The sequence below is a fragment of the Sparus aurata genome, chromosome 22 (assembly GCF_900880675.1).
Source record: "Sparus aurata chromosome 22, fSpaAur1.1, whole genome shotgun sequence".
NCBI lineage: Eukaryota > Metazoa > Chordata > Actinopteri > Spariformes > Sparidae > Sparus > Sparus aurata.
This window is the reverse complement of record NC_044208.1, coordinates 8,878,690-8,895,633: the sequence shown is the minus strand read 5'-3', so window position 1 is coordinate 8,895,633 and position 16,944 is coordinate 8,878,690. Positions and strand designations below refer to the sequence as shown.

Below are 16,944 nucleotides of genomic sequence, written 5' to 3'. Positions count from 1 at the left end.
CTTTTACTTCAGTTTCTCAATAATTGTGCCTACAGCTGGATGTTTATACCCCTGAATACATGCAGATTGTTTCCTTTCCCATTGACGACAAAAGCTAGGTGTCGGTGGGTGTTTGGTCCAGTGTGACAGGGCTATCAGCATTGTGTATTACTTTTCATTCTGAGAAGAGCACGAGTGTCTGGACCACATTTTAACGGCAATTCATCCATTAGCAGTGAAGATTGGACAGTACTACACAGATCTGTCATTTTGGGGCTCAAAGTAATGGATCGCATAAGAGCCATAAAAATACAGATGTATAAATGATTTGAACTGCAAGACTTTTAAGTATAGATGTCTTTAAAAGTCTTTTGATTTTGAGCAACAGACAGTAATTTTATCCGTTCGAGTCAAAATTTTAAATCAAGATCCACTTTCTTGGATAAAGATTCAAGAACTAACTCTCTGACATCTGAACCTAACTCTCAAAAACAGCATAAATAAGTCTTCTGTGTGGAGAAGGAACAAAAAAGGGAAATTGCATGTCTGAAGTCATTGCACGGACAGTCAACAGAATGAGGAACTAACAGACCATTAACCACGACACACCAGCTAGTCATGATGGTAAAGATTTATACCCGATGTGCTTTCAACATGATGTTTTTTCTGTATCTTGGTTGTTTTTGTGTTTGATTTCTTCAGGTTTCTCTGTGTGTTTCTGTAAATCACAAGTCAAATATGTTCAATCTCACCGACAGAAATGTAAAATGAGGCAACCAGGAGGAAGTGACATATACATTTTCTTACAAAGACAGAAAAGATTCAATCTGATGAAACATTAGTTCATTGGGCTGACTGACAGAGAGCAGCATGTCTGGTTTCAGATGGATTTCACTGTTTCTGATGCTGATTCATTTACCAGGTAAGATAATAATTAATAATGTATTGTTTGTTATTCACAGAAGCCCTGAGAGGAAAGTGAGAAAAAAAAATTCTGATGCTCCATTTCTATTCAAGTCTAATGTGCATTGTTTTCTCACCAGTTTATGACTGAAGAACTTAAGTGACAAAAAAGGTTTTGTCAGGTTAAAAATGTTTTTAACCACAATCAGTTTCCTAAATAACTTTTTTCATCTGTAAAAACACTTTGAATTACAAATTATTTGTTTGATCTAAGTGAGACTAAACTCAGTCATTTTTGTAACTTTATTTTGGTGATCCATTTTCAAACCCTAACCATAACCATTTTTTAAAAAAACTTTGGAATAAGTTAAGTAAAAGACAAGATAATATCAAAACACGCATTATCTGTTATTAACACTAGCCCTAAGAGGCTATTGAGAGTGAAAAGAATGTGATAAACTTTCTCATCAAGTCTAATCTGTACTGTTTTCTTATTAGCCAGAATCATTGTCGTAGTTTAGTTTTTTCACCTGTGAAAACAGGTTCAAAAATGTTTTGGCAGGTCAAAGAATACAGACGACATTCATTCAATTGGAATTTTCAGCCCGATGAGGTAATCACATAGAAATGTTGTTTATACTACTTAGCTTACTTAAAAAAGTTTTTTTTCTACACTGCAAACACAACTGCGTTTTCATTAAAAAATTACTTTTCCCTCTCTTCTCTCTCTCTCATTTCCTGCGCAGTCATAACTGGACAATATATCCGCTTCACTGTCAGGATAGGAGGTGATGTCAAGTTGCCTTGTGGAAAAGTGATACAGGAGCAGGATAAATGCGACCGCACTACCTGGAGCTTCCGTCATTTTACCAGCGCATCAGTGAATCTCGTTCGTTTTGGGCGGGTTCTGGAAACAGCCATAGCTAAATCCGACAGACTGAGTGTCACAGAGAACTGTTCTCTGGTTGTTACGAAGGTGACAGTCGAGGATGGTGGTCTCTACACCTGCAGACAGTTGGAATCAGGAAAACATAAAGACACTCACGTTCACCTGTTCGTCATTATCAGTGAGTATTTACATCACATTACAGTGATGAAGTTTTTGTTTTGGCTGTTATTGATTTTAATGATATCTACGTTGTTACCAGTGAGTGAACGTCAGGAGGCTGATAAAGTTACATTAAACTGCTCTGTGTCGACTCCTGGATGGTGTGACCAGACACTGAAGTGGCTGTATGAGGACGCCTATGTGGATAAATACAACAAAGACATGAAGATTTCAGGGTCCGGGTGCTCGGTGACCGTGACATTTGCTTCCTCTTTCCTGAAGCGTCATCGGTCGTTCAAATGTGAATTGACAGATATTTACAGCACAGCAAAGGAGCAGTTTCCATTCAGCCGTCAGTCCTCAGGTGAGATCACGATGAGCTTACAGTGCCTGTTTTGGTGGACAATCATGGACGGAGATGGTTTGACTTCCTGCGAAAAGTAGCGGGAAACAGCTGGCAGTACTGTTTAGCAGTGAATGTTTCTGCAAACGACAGACACGTCCAAGGTTGTCATTTGTACCAAATGCATAAGGAATATCACCTTGACATTACACGATTATTGGTGAGTTAAATTCAGGTTAATTTCAGAGTCATTCACAGCTGGTTTTTGAGGCATCAAAGTCAGCTTCTTCTTTTTTTTTTTTTTTTTTTTTGAGGAGCCACAGAGACATTTTCATCCATTTTTGTGGCATCAAAAATTGGCTGTTATACGTAGAAAGATGGACCATCTCCTTCCTTGACCAAAACAAGCATTTAAAGCCAAACCGTGATGTTTTCCTAACCCTAACCAAGTGGTTTTTGTGCCTAAACCAAACCAGAGCATAAACACAGCATTGTGAATGTTCAACCTAGATAAACAGAAAGTTGCAGCATAAAGCGATATTCAGTTTTACCTTATCAATGGTTTTATCGAAATGTACGTGGCTTACATTTATCCTGGCAATTGGGTGTCCTTATTGATACACAGGGATGTAACTGCAGTCCGCAGCCTTGCAGGATGTAAAAGTTGACTAATTAGCATATACTGTGAATGCAATGTGCTACATTTTGCACAGTTGAACCTTGGATGTATCTGCGGTTTGCAGTGACCTTCACTGCTAACGTTATATCCTGGTGACGGGGCTGTGTTGGTTTTTGTCTTTTAATTTGTCAGGCGAAGATGCAACAACAACCAGATCGAAATCAACAGCGGAACCAACAAGAAAGACCTCAGCAACGTCAACGTCGACAGCAGGACAGACAACAACACCAACGTCATCAACTTCAACACAAGGAGGCGAGAAACAAACAAGATTATTCATGTTTCAAGAGTAGTTCATACACATTTGTACAATAGTGCAGATTTGGTTAAAAATGTGGATTTGCAACATTTACCAATGTTTTTGTTTTCCCATCACCCAACACTCCCACACTGTTTTGAAAACTACTGTGTTTCCAATAGTTGTGCAGATATTTCAGTCTGGACCGAAGTGGTGGACCGTCACTGTCACTAACATGACTGAACACGTGTGTTGTGCTCCTGATGTTTGATGGTAACTTTGTTCTCTGACATGATGTCTCTGCTCCACAGCTCGTACAGATTGTTCTGTTGTCGACTACATCATGTTGGTTCTGCGTGTGGCTGAACTCGTCCTAATTACTGTGATTACTGTTCTTCTCATCAGAGCTCCAGGTGAGAACATTCACACCAACATCTGTTTGGACTGATGAAAACAAACTGTCAGTTTAGAGCTGAAATGTTACTCTGTGCTTTATTTTCCAGGGAACCAGAGACCAGTGAGGCGTTCAGGTCCAGCAGCCAGCCAGGTAAAGATCAGATTAGACAGGAGCTGGTGGTGCGTTCAGGTTCAGCTAACTCAGTTTATAAACATCCAAAGTCAGCTGGGAGGAACATCTGGAGCACTTTTGGGATAATATATATACACATACATAAAAATATAAATACAAGCAACAGTAAGTGATGGTGCGTTCAGGTGCATTTCTCTGTCAGATTATTTCTTATTGTTAAATGTGGGTCAGTGATGTGAAAGTTGTCAGTTAAAGTGTGTCAGAGTGACAGTTTGTGTGTGTTGTGTTTCACAGACGGATCGTGATGAAGATGATGGTGTGGTGAAATATGAAAACTGTGGAGACACTTCTGCCTCTGTCAGACTCCGCTGAAGAATTCAGAGCTGATTTGAAGATTTCCTGTTTGTTGTTGAAGCTGCAGCAGCTTGAGCTCAGTTTCATGTCTCTGTGTGCAGAAGAACTCATTTTAGGGAGAGCTGTGTGTTCTGTAATGCGCCTGAGTCTGTACATCATGTGTTTGTTGAATTTCACCGTTTGTTGTCTTCTCTCTCCTCTCTGCTGTCTGTGGGAAGATAGGAGTGTTTCTCTGAGGGGATTTGCATACTGGGGTCCAGTTATTCATAACATCTTTTTAAGAGTTTTAAGAGTGAACGTATTTGTTTTTTTAATCATGAATATGACAAATGTATTTTCTGTGCCGAGCTCTTTGTGTTTCAGTCTGAGCTGGACTAACAGGCTGGAGTCAAACTGGTGGACGAGCAGTTTGACTTTTCAGCTGTCTGTTTATGTGTGCTGTAAACATCATGAGTCCTGACTGTTTTACAATAAAGTTTATAAAGTCAATAAGTTGTATTTGTGCAAATATGTATCTAAACTAACAATCCTCAAATATGCATCGCATGTAAAAATTAAAATGTTATAAAATCTAACTTCACACAAATTCAACAGCAAACTGAGGTGTGAAACAGACTGAAGTCATCATGAGGAAGTGACTTCTTACTTATCGCAAGAAGTAGATGCTGTGATCATATTTAAGAATCAGCACATCAGAGGTGGCAAAGGTCCACACCCTTTTTATGAAAAGCTGAACCCACAGAAATCTTTACAATTCTACTCTGTGTTCTGTGACTCCTTCATGTACTAACAGTGTCATGATGTAAAGTGAATATTCTCTACTATGAATGTCTTGACTCTACTAGTAGTAAACCTTCCCTCTGGTGGCTTGAACAGCTCTGTTCTCTCTGGACACTAAAATATGTCTTAATACAGATAGAAATGCAGCCAAAGTGAGCTGAGAATGTACAGAAATCTAATAACTCAACTACTTTCAGAAGGTTTGGATGCACATGACCACCTACTCTGACCTAAAATGATGTCAATACATTTCACACATCTTAAATGTCCAACTAGTCGTGTCTGCAGTGAGCATACAGCATGAACAACCTCCAGACCACAGGTGAAGTGTTGGAACTGTCCAGTTGAGCAGCACATATCATGGAGGCTTGATGCTGCTGTTGTACCCACATTCTCATCAAAACACTTCCCCTTCACTTCTCTGACAGAAATAAGTTCAGAGAAAGAAGGAGGAACCAACAGGCCTCAGACCACTAACATATGTGTGAAACACCTCAGTGTCATAAATCCACTGTGGGACTGGAAAATATGTAAACTTGAGACTCAGTCATACATGTCATATATTTTTACAGCATTAGATTGGCTCAGTGGATGGAGAAACACATTCCTTTGCCTTGTAATCAGTGAAAATGGTGATGATTTTTCACAATTCAGATTTTGACAGAATAATAAATAGACAGAAACAACAGAAAGACGAACTGCTTTGGTGAGAAACAAGACTGACACTGACAGGACGTGACACCTTACTTATCACAGGAACTGCTGTGTGCATCGTACACAAAAACTTAAGTTCAGAAGGTCGTGCAATTTAGCAAAATTACAAACGTGAGATGGAAGAGAAGATCGATGGACTCATTCAGGCGGATTCAAATGGTTTTATCTCATTTTTTTCTGCTGCTTCACGTCACAGGTAAGGAAGAAAATGACACGTTTGTCACACATTGACAGACATAAATGAATGAAGATCCTCAAATGAACCCTGAACACACAGTATTAGTCAAATTGAAGCCGCTTTGTCGTGTTTCTCTCTCCTTGTTTCCTCATCAGTAGCTGTTCAGACCAAACCCTTTGCTGTCACACCTGGAGTTCAGGTCAATCTGCCTTGTAAAAATGTGACCGATACTGAGGACAAATGCAAAAGTACAACCTGGACCTACACTCATTCAGACAAATCAATAACACTGTTTGAAGAGGGGAAGATTCATAAAGATGCCAAAGTTAAATCAGACAGACTGACACTTGAACCTGACTGCTCTCTGGTTATAAAGACGGTCACAGCTGAGGATGATGGTCGTTACAGCTGCAGACACTTCAGATCAGGAGAAAGACACGGTGAAGACACTGATTATGATCTGACTGTTGTCACGGGTGAGTGTTACATTATAATGTTTTCAGCTCAGACTGTCTTGTTCGAACAAAACACTGAAACACGACTATGATTTCAGCAATTAAGTTAGTTTAACTTCCGTTCTGTTCCGTTTCCTTTTCCACTTTTTCGTCAGGTTCGCGGGGATGTTACCGCTTTATCGCCCCTTTTTCAAGGGGGTTGTGGGCTTACTGGGGCCAAATCCAGTTACTTGATGGGCAAAGGCCAGGGTACACCCTGGATGAGTCGCCAGCTCATCGCAGGACCCTTACTGATGGCAGAGGCTGGGTGCCAACTGCACATCAGGAGCAATTTTGGGGTTCAGTATCTTGCTCAAGGATACTTCGACATGTAGCTCAGTTCCGCCCCGGGGAGCCAGGATTCGAACCTGCGACCTTCACTGGTCTTAGTTTAACTTACATTTAAATATTAAAACACTGATGATGTGGCTGTATCAGAGTACATGTTAGAATGCAAACAGCACCTGCTTAAAATGTCTGTTTCAACGCGTCATCACGAAAAAACCTTGAGTTGTGATCTTAAAGGAGCAGTTCACCAAAAATTAAGATTCAGTCATTCCCTCACCACCATGCTGATAGAAAGTCTGGTGAAGTTTTGTAGCCCACAGAATATTTCTGGAGCTTCACAGCAAAACAGCCTGTCAGCATTCTCCCAAACAACTGCATGGGGGTGAGTAGATAATGACAGAATTTTTAATTTTTGTGTGAACTGTTCCTTTAACTTAAGATTTTCAACGTTACTGGAGGTTGTAAGATAGATATTGGTCATTTATTTGTCTTCACTTGTCCAGGTGAGGCCACAAAACCAACCAGAGCCAAACCAACGACAACACCAGCAAGTAAATCAACCAGATCTACAGCAGCAGCAGCAGAAAGCACATCATCAGAGACAACCACAGCAGCATCTACGATCACTGATCTAAAACAAGGTGACCACACACGTCACATTTCTCTGTTTCTCTCAAATATTGTTGCTGCTCACCTCTCCATCCACAAGACAGTCATCAAATATAAGACATGTATACAATGCAGCATAAGAACACATCGCAGCTCATCATCACAACTCCACTGACAGCGAGTTTACATCATACAAACTATATGCCAGCTGTTGAATGTGACTCCTGGAATTACACCAGTCGAGCTGAAATGAGAGAGAGAGATGAAAGAGCGAGTCATTTTAGAACTACGTGTTACTGAGCAGCCATGTTGTCTCCTCTGTGCAGGCTGATCCTGAAGATGGTGTTCACTACACCTCCGTCAGCTTCACCAGGAAGACCGACAGTGAAGATCAGGTGAGCTGGGTTTCTATCACTGTCCCTCTTCACTTTCTTTGCCTCCTCCGTCAGCGCGGTTCTTTAGGGTTTCCTCAGTTATTCCACTTGTTCCACCATTACGGGAAAAAAAAACTTCTTCCTGATTTGATTGTGCAGTGGAGAACACACTACATGTGTACCGTAATTGGACCTTTATTCTTCAAGTATTAAATCCAGACAGCTGACAGTCTGAATATCACAGTGAAAGTGAGGTTTATGAGGAACCAATCTACGTGTGTGTTAATATTTTTCTGCAGCAGTTACACTGTGACTTTAGTATTTACTTCAGGAGCAAAAAATGTTAAAGCAAAAAAAAGCTGTCTATTGTCTAACATGTTCTAAGAATCTCATTTGTAACTTCAGCACAGATGATCTATAGAATATGAAATCAGCTTCAAATTACAGCACCTGCCTTGTAACTTCCCCTCATATAAAACCAGCATAAATGAGGGTTTATTCATGAAAAACCACAGAGACATTAGAGGAGGTGGAAGCCAGGAAACGTGTATTATTCAGTCGACTAAATAGTGTGTTGACAATCACAGCTGAACACGCAGCTCTGCAGTGTGTTGCTGCTGCGCTGCACATTGTTCATGAAGCTCATGTGAAGTTCACCACAGGCCCAAACTGCAGTAGCTACCCGACATAACCAGAGGGAAAATCAAGTTTAGGCTTTACGTAGAGGTGCAAAGTCTAGATCTTCCCATCAAAGTAAGGTTTGATACATAACACATTAGACGGGTTGTTTTTCTTAAGTCATACCTGCAATCTAAATGTTTTTTAGACATTGATAAATGTTTCATGATGTTTTTTATTAGAAGATCAGTGTCAGAATGTGTTGCTGTAAAAAGCCTGTGTGTCCAGCAGGGGGAGCAGTAGATTAAGTAATAGCACAATGTTAAAAGGAGCTGTGGTAACCAGTGGTGGAAGGACTACTCAGATCCTTTGATTGAGTCCAAATACTAATACCATATTGTGAAAATATTCCACTGCAAGTAAAATTCCTGCATTCAAAACCTTACTGAGATAAAAGTAAGAAAATAAAAAGTATTAGAAATAAACTACTACTACTGAAACATACAGACACTTTATTGGTGATATGGGAAACTTCATGCTAGGGATGCAACTTAGTCACTGAGTGACATGACTGGAAGCAGTTTATCAGATCACATGCAGCTTCCTGTTGAGCAACAAAATAATGAACTGCTCTTTTCACACATGCAGCAGCACTCCTCAAGACTTGTAAACACAATTTAATGTGGGAAATTGGTGGAGTCACCCTTTAAGTATAGAACTGGACATTCTGTGGCTGCTTGAAATGTAAATGAGCAAAATATATGGAATATTTTGATTGATAAACTTGCTGTCAGGATCTTTAACGTACGTGTGTTCATTTCTAGTGTGCTGTTATCTTCTCTGCTGTCATCGGTTACATGCAGTAATATTAACGTCTAGATGTTTGTTTAGGCCATTTTTTTATGTTTTCTGTGAGAAAATGATTAAATGAAACCAATAGAAAGAGGGGACAACACTTAGCTTGACTGAGTCACAGAAGAGGAAACTGTGGAAACCACGGTGGTCCAGTTTTCTCTTATTCCAGGTAGCTGCAGGTCAGTGTGAACCACACAGCAGCTCATGTCAGCCATCAGTGAAGGAGGGCGTTAAAAGCTGATGCGGTCGGCAACAGCTGCAATCTGAGAGAAAAAATAGATGAAAGCCACAATAAAGTAACACTTCACCAATTACAGGAAGTAGATTCAACAGCTCTCTGTGAGAAGCTCACAGTAAGAGACTTTCAAGTACAGGAGGGAGCAGAGAGAGAAGAGAGGCACGATGGTTGAATTCAGATGGATTAAAATGTCTTTATTTCTGATGCTGGTGCTTCACTTTACAGGTGAGGACACATGTGACATGTGTGTGACTGACAGACACATTGAAAAGATAATTTATCAATATGACTAATGGAACGTTATGACCTAACCTTCATTTAGGCAAGACAGTCAAGCAATAGTGAATTTGATGAATTCTGGGAAACTGAGGATGAGGCATACTTGCAACATATTTAAATCTAAGATTGTCCTCAAACTGACACTAATATTCATATTTTTTTTTCTCTTTATTGTTTGTGTTTTTGTCTCTTCTTCTCAGCTGCAGTGACCAGACAGTCTGTCTCCTACTTCACTGTCAGAGTTAAAGATGAAGAAGTAATTTTGCCTTGTAACAATGTGATAGATGGTCAGAATAACTGTAACAGCACAACATGGATCTTCACTGGTTCAAAAAGCAGATCATTAGTAGCGCTGATTGATCTTGGAAAGATTGATGAAAATGCCAAAGCTAAAGACAGACTGAGTGTTACAGAGAACTGTTCTCTGGTTATAAAGAATGTCACAGTCGAAGATGTTGGTCAATATGATTGTCAACAATACAAATCACACATACCTCAAGGTCCAGACGCTGTGGTTCATCTGTCTGTTGTCTCCAGTGAGTATTTACATCATCATGTTTTCAGATCAAACTTTGAAACATTACAATAATTATGATCACAGTGATGAAGTTCATTTGACTCTTGTTGTCTTTCTCTCACAATATCTCCATCTTCACCAGTGACTGAACATCAGAACCATGATAAGGTGACATTAAACTGCTCTGTGTTCACATATGAAAGATGTAGACACACAGTGAAGTGGCTGTATGAGGGTAAAGAGGTGGATAAAGATAACCAAGGTGTAACTACATCACAGTCTCCCTGCAACGCCTCTGTGCGTGCTCCGTCTTATCATCACATTTACAAGTCAGAGTTTGAATTTGTGAAGTGTTCAGTGACTGATGGTGACAAAGAGCAGCAGCTGTTTCCCTTCAGACTTCAGTCATCAGGAAACAAACCAGGTGAGAATATGTTGATCTTCAAACTGATGTGAAGAATTACAGAAAATATTTGTTTATTTGAAGGATCTGAAGTTTTAATGTTACATCACAACACAAGTTTTGTACTGAACAGTTTGTTGAGTTGTGTTTCTCTGTTCAGGTGAGGAGACAACAACAACAACAACAAGAACTCAGGAGCAGGAACCATCACAACTGATTCTGCAACCAATGATGCTTCAACAAAACCAATAGGTAGAGACTCAACATTTTTATAACTGTCTGTTTGTACTCTCTCTGTCTGTCTCCCCACCCCCTCTCTCTCTAACAAACATAATGGAAAGAGAAAAAAGACTGAAGACCTTTCTCAACCCACAGCCACGCAGCCCCCTTCAATCTGAGATTTCTTTTTCATCTTTCATACAGAATAACACATTATAAAGTTTGACATATGTGCGAACACCATTCCTTACACATCTAAAAAATGTGTTGCTGTTGCATTCAGTAGTTCTTCTGTCGAGCTTTTGACCACATACTGAATGCAACATGCATTTGAAATCTCTGGGAAGAATTAGTAGGTGGAGCTTGAGTTAAATCAATTGGATGAAGTTTTTGTACTGAAAGTGTTCAACTTTGGCCAAAACTATCAAATCAGCGATGATGAACAAACACTGCTGAAGGTCTCATGTAACGCTCTTCTGTGTTAGCCGAATGATTTTGAAGTGAACAAGTGAATATTTTCATTATGTTTCCAGATTGGTGGTGGCTGCTCATCATTCTGGCTGTGGTCTTAGTGGCACTTTTAATCATTGTCGTGAAAGTCTTCAGGAGGAAGAGAGCTGAAGGTGAGAGCTCATGAATCTTTTTTTGAACAAGACATTTTACTAAAACTGTATTTTCTCTGTGGAAGCTAAACTCAATTCTCCTTTTCGTCTTTTCAGAGAACAACACACGGATGGAGGACGATGTTGTGAGTGTAAAATTGTTCTTTTCTATAAATTCTGACTCTGTAGCTGAGACAGAGCGAGATGAGATAAACAGACCGACTGTGTTGTGTTCAAAGTGTCTGCAGCAGCAAAGGTCAAACGAATGATGACAGAGATTAATCAACATCTCTTTACGGAGGCCCATAGTGGCCACAGGGAGAAAGTATTATTATCGTTGTTCCCATAATTTTTGTGCATGAGACAAGTGTAAAAAAATGTGGAGAATTGTACACAGGTTTCATAATCTTAGGATACTTGCACACCTGACCTGTTTGGTTCAGTTAAAACTGCTGCATGTGGCGCGCAGGTGGTCGAGTGGTTAGAGCGCATGCCATATACGCAGCTGATCCCGGTTCGATTCCGGCCGGAGGTCCTTTGCTGCATGTCACATCCCCCTCTCTCTCTCCCATATTTCCTATCTGTCTACTGCTTAATAAAGGTGTCTATGCTGGAAAAAATCTTTAAAAAAAAACTGCTGCATGTGATTGGTTGGTGCAGTTTGTTGGTGCTGGTGTGAAAGCTGGCAGCTGAACCCTGTCACAGACTCAGAGCACTTGTGAAGGTGGATCTCAGCCCTGGTGAGGTTAATCTGCAATGTGACAGGAAGTGAACCAACCACAGGATTTTGATGTAGATGAAATCACGAATAAATCCATCTGCTAACAGTTAATCATTGCACAGTTACACATATGCACGTCAGCGTATGAACTTTCCCCCATTATCTGGACAAAAGCTGTTCAAATTAGATTCAGATTCCGTTCATTGTCATTCAACATGTTAAAAACATGAAGGAACATTAAAATAGACTGAAATACAAGCAGCATGTTAAAGGAATAGTGCATCAATAGCCGCGCAGCACCGCAGTACAGAGGACAGTCAGGGAGTTCATAAACCTCACAGCTTCCGTAATATAAGTGCACTTAAGCCTTGTTGTTCTGGTTTTGAGGCTGTGCAGCCCTCTGCCTGAGAGGAGGGAGTGAACAGTTGGTCTGCTGGGTGGGTGGGGGCCCTGTATGCATACATGACGCTCTGCTTCTGCACCCGCTGACATAACTGTCCTCAGAGGAAGGGAGGCTGCTGGTGGTTATTTTTTTATTTCTTGCAGATTCAACCACTCGTTGCAACGCCTTACTGTCAGCAGCAGAGCAGTTCCCATATCAAACAGTCATGGAGGACGTCAGTATGCTCCCCACTATACACGGTGAAAATAGGTCAGAACAGAAGGGCTCAGGCCAGCCCGCTTCAACCTCCTGAAAGAAGTACAGGTGTTGGTGGACCTTGTCTATGAGGCTGGCTGTGTTATATGTGTTATACCTATATGAGGTCATTGGAGGTGTGCAGGCCCAGGTATTTAAAGGTGGAGCTGTTTAATTTTGCTGTGGAGTTTGATTTCCCGACGTGGGTCATGATGATGTGCTGATGAAGCAGGATGACGATCAACTTTCAGATTAATGAGTTACCTGTCAGTCTGTGTAACTTCAACTTTTCTCCTCCTGGTTCACCAAACTGCAACAATAATATCCCATACTGGATATCCTCCTGTTTGATATATTCCCTCTGTCCGGACCAAATTAACTGAACTACAGGCGTGAAAACACCCTCAGATGAACTCAAACTTGGGACATTTCAACATATAATGGTCCCTTTATTGCTCAGCAAGAGTTGGTCTCTGTGTATCAACTTATAACCTGTGCACAAACTTACCAAAATGAGGGAATGAATTGTATCTGGTGTGCAACCTGTAGCATAATCGACACTCACGTAGTTAAACATGGCCACAACATATATGCAGTTTATTCTTATTGGCCACTCCAGGCCTCCGTACATTCTCAGCACACTGGAGTTGTAGACTTGAAGATGTTTTTTGACGCTCACACTACCTGTCCCTGAATCTTTTGCAGATGTTGTACATTTTGACACATCAGTTGAAAGTGACATAACGTGACAGCCCTGAAACGTAAGACAGAGTATAAATCTTCTTCTTACTGAGCAGCCATGTTGTCTTCTGTGTGTAGGCTGATCCTGAAGATGGTGTCCACTACGCCTCCGTCAGCTACACCAAGAACACACACAGTAAAGCTAATGTAAGTTTGCATGTTGTCACATTTATTGATATACGGCTGGAAATGTTAATGCTCCTCTGCACTGTTATCTTTGAAGGTGTTGTAGTATGTTGTCGTCCTGCTGTTGTATTTATATCACCTTTTTGGGTTTTTTTTCTGCCAGGTTCGAGGTAAAAGCGATGATGAAGACGACGGTGATGTGACCTACACAATGGTGAAAGCTTCCTCCACTGATCCCAGCTGCCTCTACGCCACCGTCAGACAGTGAAACAAACCAGGCTCCTGTGATGAGATCTTTGTTCTCTGTTAGTGTCTTTAAAGATCATTCTCATGTTCAATCATTGTATAAAGCTTCTTATAGTGCAGGTGCAGTGGGATAACGTGTGGCAGAATGTGAAAAGGAGAAGTGCTGACCTGACATACTGTATATATGGGTGGATGCTAAAATGTACATTGGCATAATATATGATACAATTTACTTGATGAACTGTTGTGCATTGTATTTTCTTTTTTTTCATTATTGTTGCTGTTTTGTTATTCAATATGCAATCATTTGAATATATATGCTTTAAATATCCTTGTATTAAAGTATTCAAAGCAAACTGAACATTGGAGTCTTTGAAGCTTACGTTAGCTAGCATAGGCTACTACTGTGGACAGAAACCTCCTTTAAACCTGTGTAGACTGTGTCTCCAAACTCATCCAGACCCAATTCACCGTCTGCTATTTTTTTTTTCACTGCAAGGCATTGCTGCAGCAACTTGTTGCGTCACTCTACTCTCCATTTTGCTTAAATCTGCTCCCCCATGAGATCACGTGAGAGGGATTGGTGTCCGCTGTTGTAAATGTATCAATATTGAACGTGTTGCATGTCCAAATAGCACCAAATTCGACACTGCACTCAGCAACAAACCTGCCAAGTGTGAAGTTGATCAAGTGGACAGTTCTGGAGATATTTATACAATAGCAGACAGATAGACAGAGATTCCTTGTTCAGGGTCAGGTCAGAGTCAAAAGAGTTTCTATCAGAGTTTATGTTTATGTGAGTCAATGATTTTGTCTTTGTTTTTACTAATGTTCTGTGTCTGCTTGTTTTTATTCTGCACTTATGCTGTTCTGTCTGTGTTATGTGCTTGCTGCTTTTGTCTGTGTTCAAATGCGTATGTGTTTTAAGGTGCGTGTTATTCATTTTTAATCAGCAGGAGCAGCGGATCACCAACCTCAGCACTGTTCATCATCAGAGGATCACAATCGACCGCAATAATTTTCACAACAATCAATCTAATAGTTGTTGAGATATTTCAGTCTGGACTGAAGAGGTGGACCGACTGTCTGACATTTCCATCCCCAGAGTCACGTCACTAACATGACTGAACACATGTGTTGTGCTCCTGATGTTTGATGGTTCTCTGACATGATGTTTCTGCTCCACAGCTCATACAGATTGTTCTGTTGTCGACTACATCATGTTGGTTCTGCGTGTGGCTGAACTCGTCCTAATTACTGTGATATGTGTGTGTGTATATACATATACATATATATATGTACATATATATGTATTTATATATATGTACATATATAAATTAATATGTACATATATAACAAAATAACAGTAAGTGATATTTTTATTTTATTATTTCGTTTTATATAAACATCAAAAGTCAGCTGGGAGGAACATTTGGAGCACTGTTGGGATAACATATATTCACACACACAAATACATGTACACATCTTGTGTTGAAAGTTGAATATTAAAGTGTGTCAGAGTGACAGTTTGTGTGTGTTGTGTTTCACAGGTGGATCGTGATGAAGATGAAGATGATGGTGTGGTGAAATATGAAAACTGTGGAGACACTTCTGCCTCTGTCAGACTCCACTGAAGAATTCAGAGCTGATTTGAAGATTTCCTGTTTGTTGTTGAAGCTGCAGCAGCTTGAGCTCAGTTTCATGTCTCTGTGTGCAGAAGAACTCATTTTAGGGAGAGCTGTGTGTTCTGTAACACGCCTGAGTCTGTACATCATGTTTGTTGAATTTTGCCATTTGTTGGTGTTACTGTCTTTCCTCTCTGTTGTCTGAGGTTCAGGTATTCATAGCATCTTTTTAAGAGTTTTAAGAGTGAACGTATTTGTTTAATAACAAATGTCTTTTCTGTGCCGAGCTCTTTGTGTTTCAGTCTGAGCTGGACTAACAGACTGGAGTCAAACTGGTGGACGAGGAGTTTGACTCTTGAGCTGTCTGTTTATGTGTGCTGTAAACATCATGAATCCTGACTGTTTCACAATAAAGTATATAAAGATAAGAAGTTGTGTTTGTGCAAATGTGTATCTCAACTAACAATCCTCAAATATGCGTCGAATGTAAAAATTTAAATGTGACAATATCTAACATCACACACAAATTCAACAGCAAACTGAGGTGTGAAACAGACTGAAGTCATTATGAGGAAGTGACTTCTTACTTATCGCAGGAAGTAGATGCTGTGATCATATTTAAGAATCAGCACAGCAGAGGTGGCAAAAGTCCACACCCTCTTTACTCAAGTAGAAGTGAGAAAGTACAGGCTCCTAATGTGTACTCAGAGTTAAAAATAAAAAGTTTCCATTTGAAGGACTTTTTTTTATGAAAAGCTAACTGAACCCACAGAAATCTTTACAATTCTACTCTGTGTTCTGTGACTCCTTCATGTACTAACAGTGTCATAATGTAAAGTGAATATTCTCTACTATGAATGTCTTGACTCTACTAGTAGTAAACCTTCCCTCTGGTGGCTTGAACAGCTCTGTTCTCTCTGGACACTAAAATATGTCTTAATACAGATAGAAATGCAGCCAAAGTGAGCTGAGAATGTACAGAAATCTAATAACTCAGCTACTTTCACAAGGTTTGGATGCACATGACCACCTACTCTGACCTAAAATGATGTCAATACATTTCACACATCTTAAATGTCCAACTAGTCGTGTCTGCAGTGAGCATACAGCATGAACAACCTCCAGACCACAGGTGAAGTGTTGGAACTGTCCAGTTGAGCAGCACATATCATGGAGGCTTGATGCTGCTGTTGTACCCACATTCTCATCAAAACACTTCCCCTTCACTTCTCTGACAGAAATAAGTTCAGAGGAAGAAGGAGGAACCAACAGACCTCAGACCACTAACATATGTGTGAAACACCTCAGTGTCACAAATCCACTGTGGGACTGGAAAATATGTAAAGTTGAGACTCAGTCATACATGTCATATATTTTTCCAGCATTAGATTGGCTCAGTGGATAGAGAAACACATTCCTTTGCCTTGTAATCAGTGAAAATGGTGATGATTTTTCACAATTCAGATTCAGACAGAATAATAAATAGACAGAAACAACAGAAAGACGAACTGCTTTAAGGCCTCAGCTACACTGATGAGAAAATAAGAGAAAGAAATAAGGTGAGAAACAAGACTGACAACCTAACAGGAAGTAACACCTTACTTATC

General features: G+C 40.1%; 2 protein-coding genes and 1 long non-coding RNA gene across 3 annotated transcripts in view; all 3 read left to right on the top strand.

Annotated features, from left to right (window-relative positions):
- Positions 1 to 819: 819 nt before the first annotated feature.
- Positions 820 to 4,558, top strand: LOC115574677 (uncharacterized). Its single transcript, XM_030406354.1, has 7 exons — positions 820 to 901; positions 1,629 to 1,949; positions 2,031 to 2,294; positions 3,085 to 3,207; positions 3,502 to 3,603; positions 3,694 to 3,737; positions 4,014 to 4,558. The coding sequence occupies exons 1-7, from the start codon at positions 850 to 852 to the stop codon at positions 4,089 to 4,091; spliced, it is 984 nt and encodes a 327-aa protein (XP_030262214.1). The 5' UTR covers positions 820 to 849; the 3' UTR covers positions 4,092 to 4,558.
- Positions 4,559 to 7,465: 2,907 nt separating this feature from the next.
- LOC115574676 (uncharacterized) overlaps positions 7,466 to 16,944 on the top strand; it is a 31,433-nt gene continuing 21,954 nt past the window's right edge. Inside the window, exons 1-3 of the mRNA XM_030406352.1 lie at positions 7,466 to 7,531; positions 9,153 to 9,446; positions 9,701 to 10,036. Coding sequence (XP_030262212.1) covers positions 9,386 to 9,446; positions 9,701 to 10,036 — 397 coding nt within the window. The 5' untranslated portion in view covers positions 7,466 to 7,531; positions 9,153 to 9,385. The remainder of the gene's footprint in view (positions 7,532 to 9,152; positions 9,447 to 9,700; positions 10,037 to 16,944) is intronic.
- LOC115574679 (uncharacterized) lies at positions 11,173 to 14,068 on the top strand. The gene is made up of 4 exons (XR_003982538.1): positions 11,173 to 11,262; positions 11,359 to 11,387; positions 13,419 to 13,487; positions 13,630 to 14,068. It is a non-coding gene; the product is annotated as an uncharacterized LOC115574679 (long non-coding RNA).

Coding starts and splice junctions, on each gene's coding strand:
- LOC115574677 (XM_030406354.1), top strand. CDS start 850: ATGTCTGGTTTCAGATGGATTTCACTGTTTCTGATGCTGATTCATTTA. Junction 2,295..3,084: donor ATTCAGCCGTCAGTCCTCAG/GTGAGATCACGA, acceptor TTAATTTGTCAG/GCGAAGATGCAACAACAACC. Junction 3,604..3,693: donor TCTTCTCATCAGAGCTCCAG/GTGAGAACATTC, acceptor TTTATTTTCCAG/GGAACCAGAGACCAGTGAGG.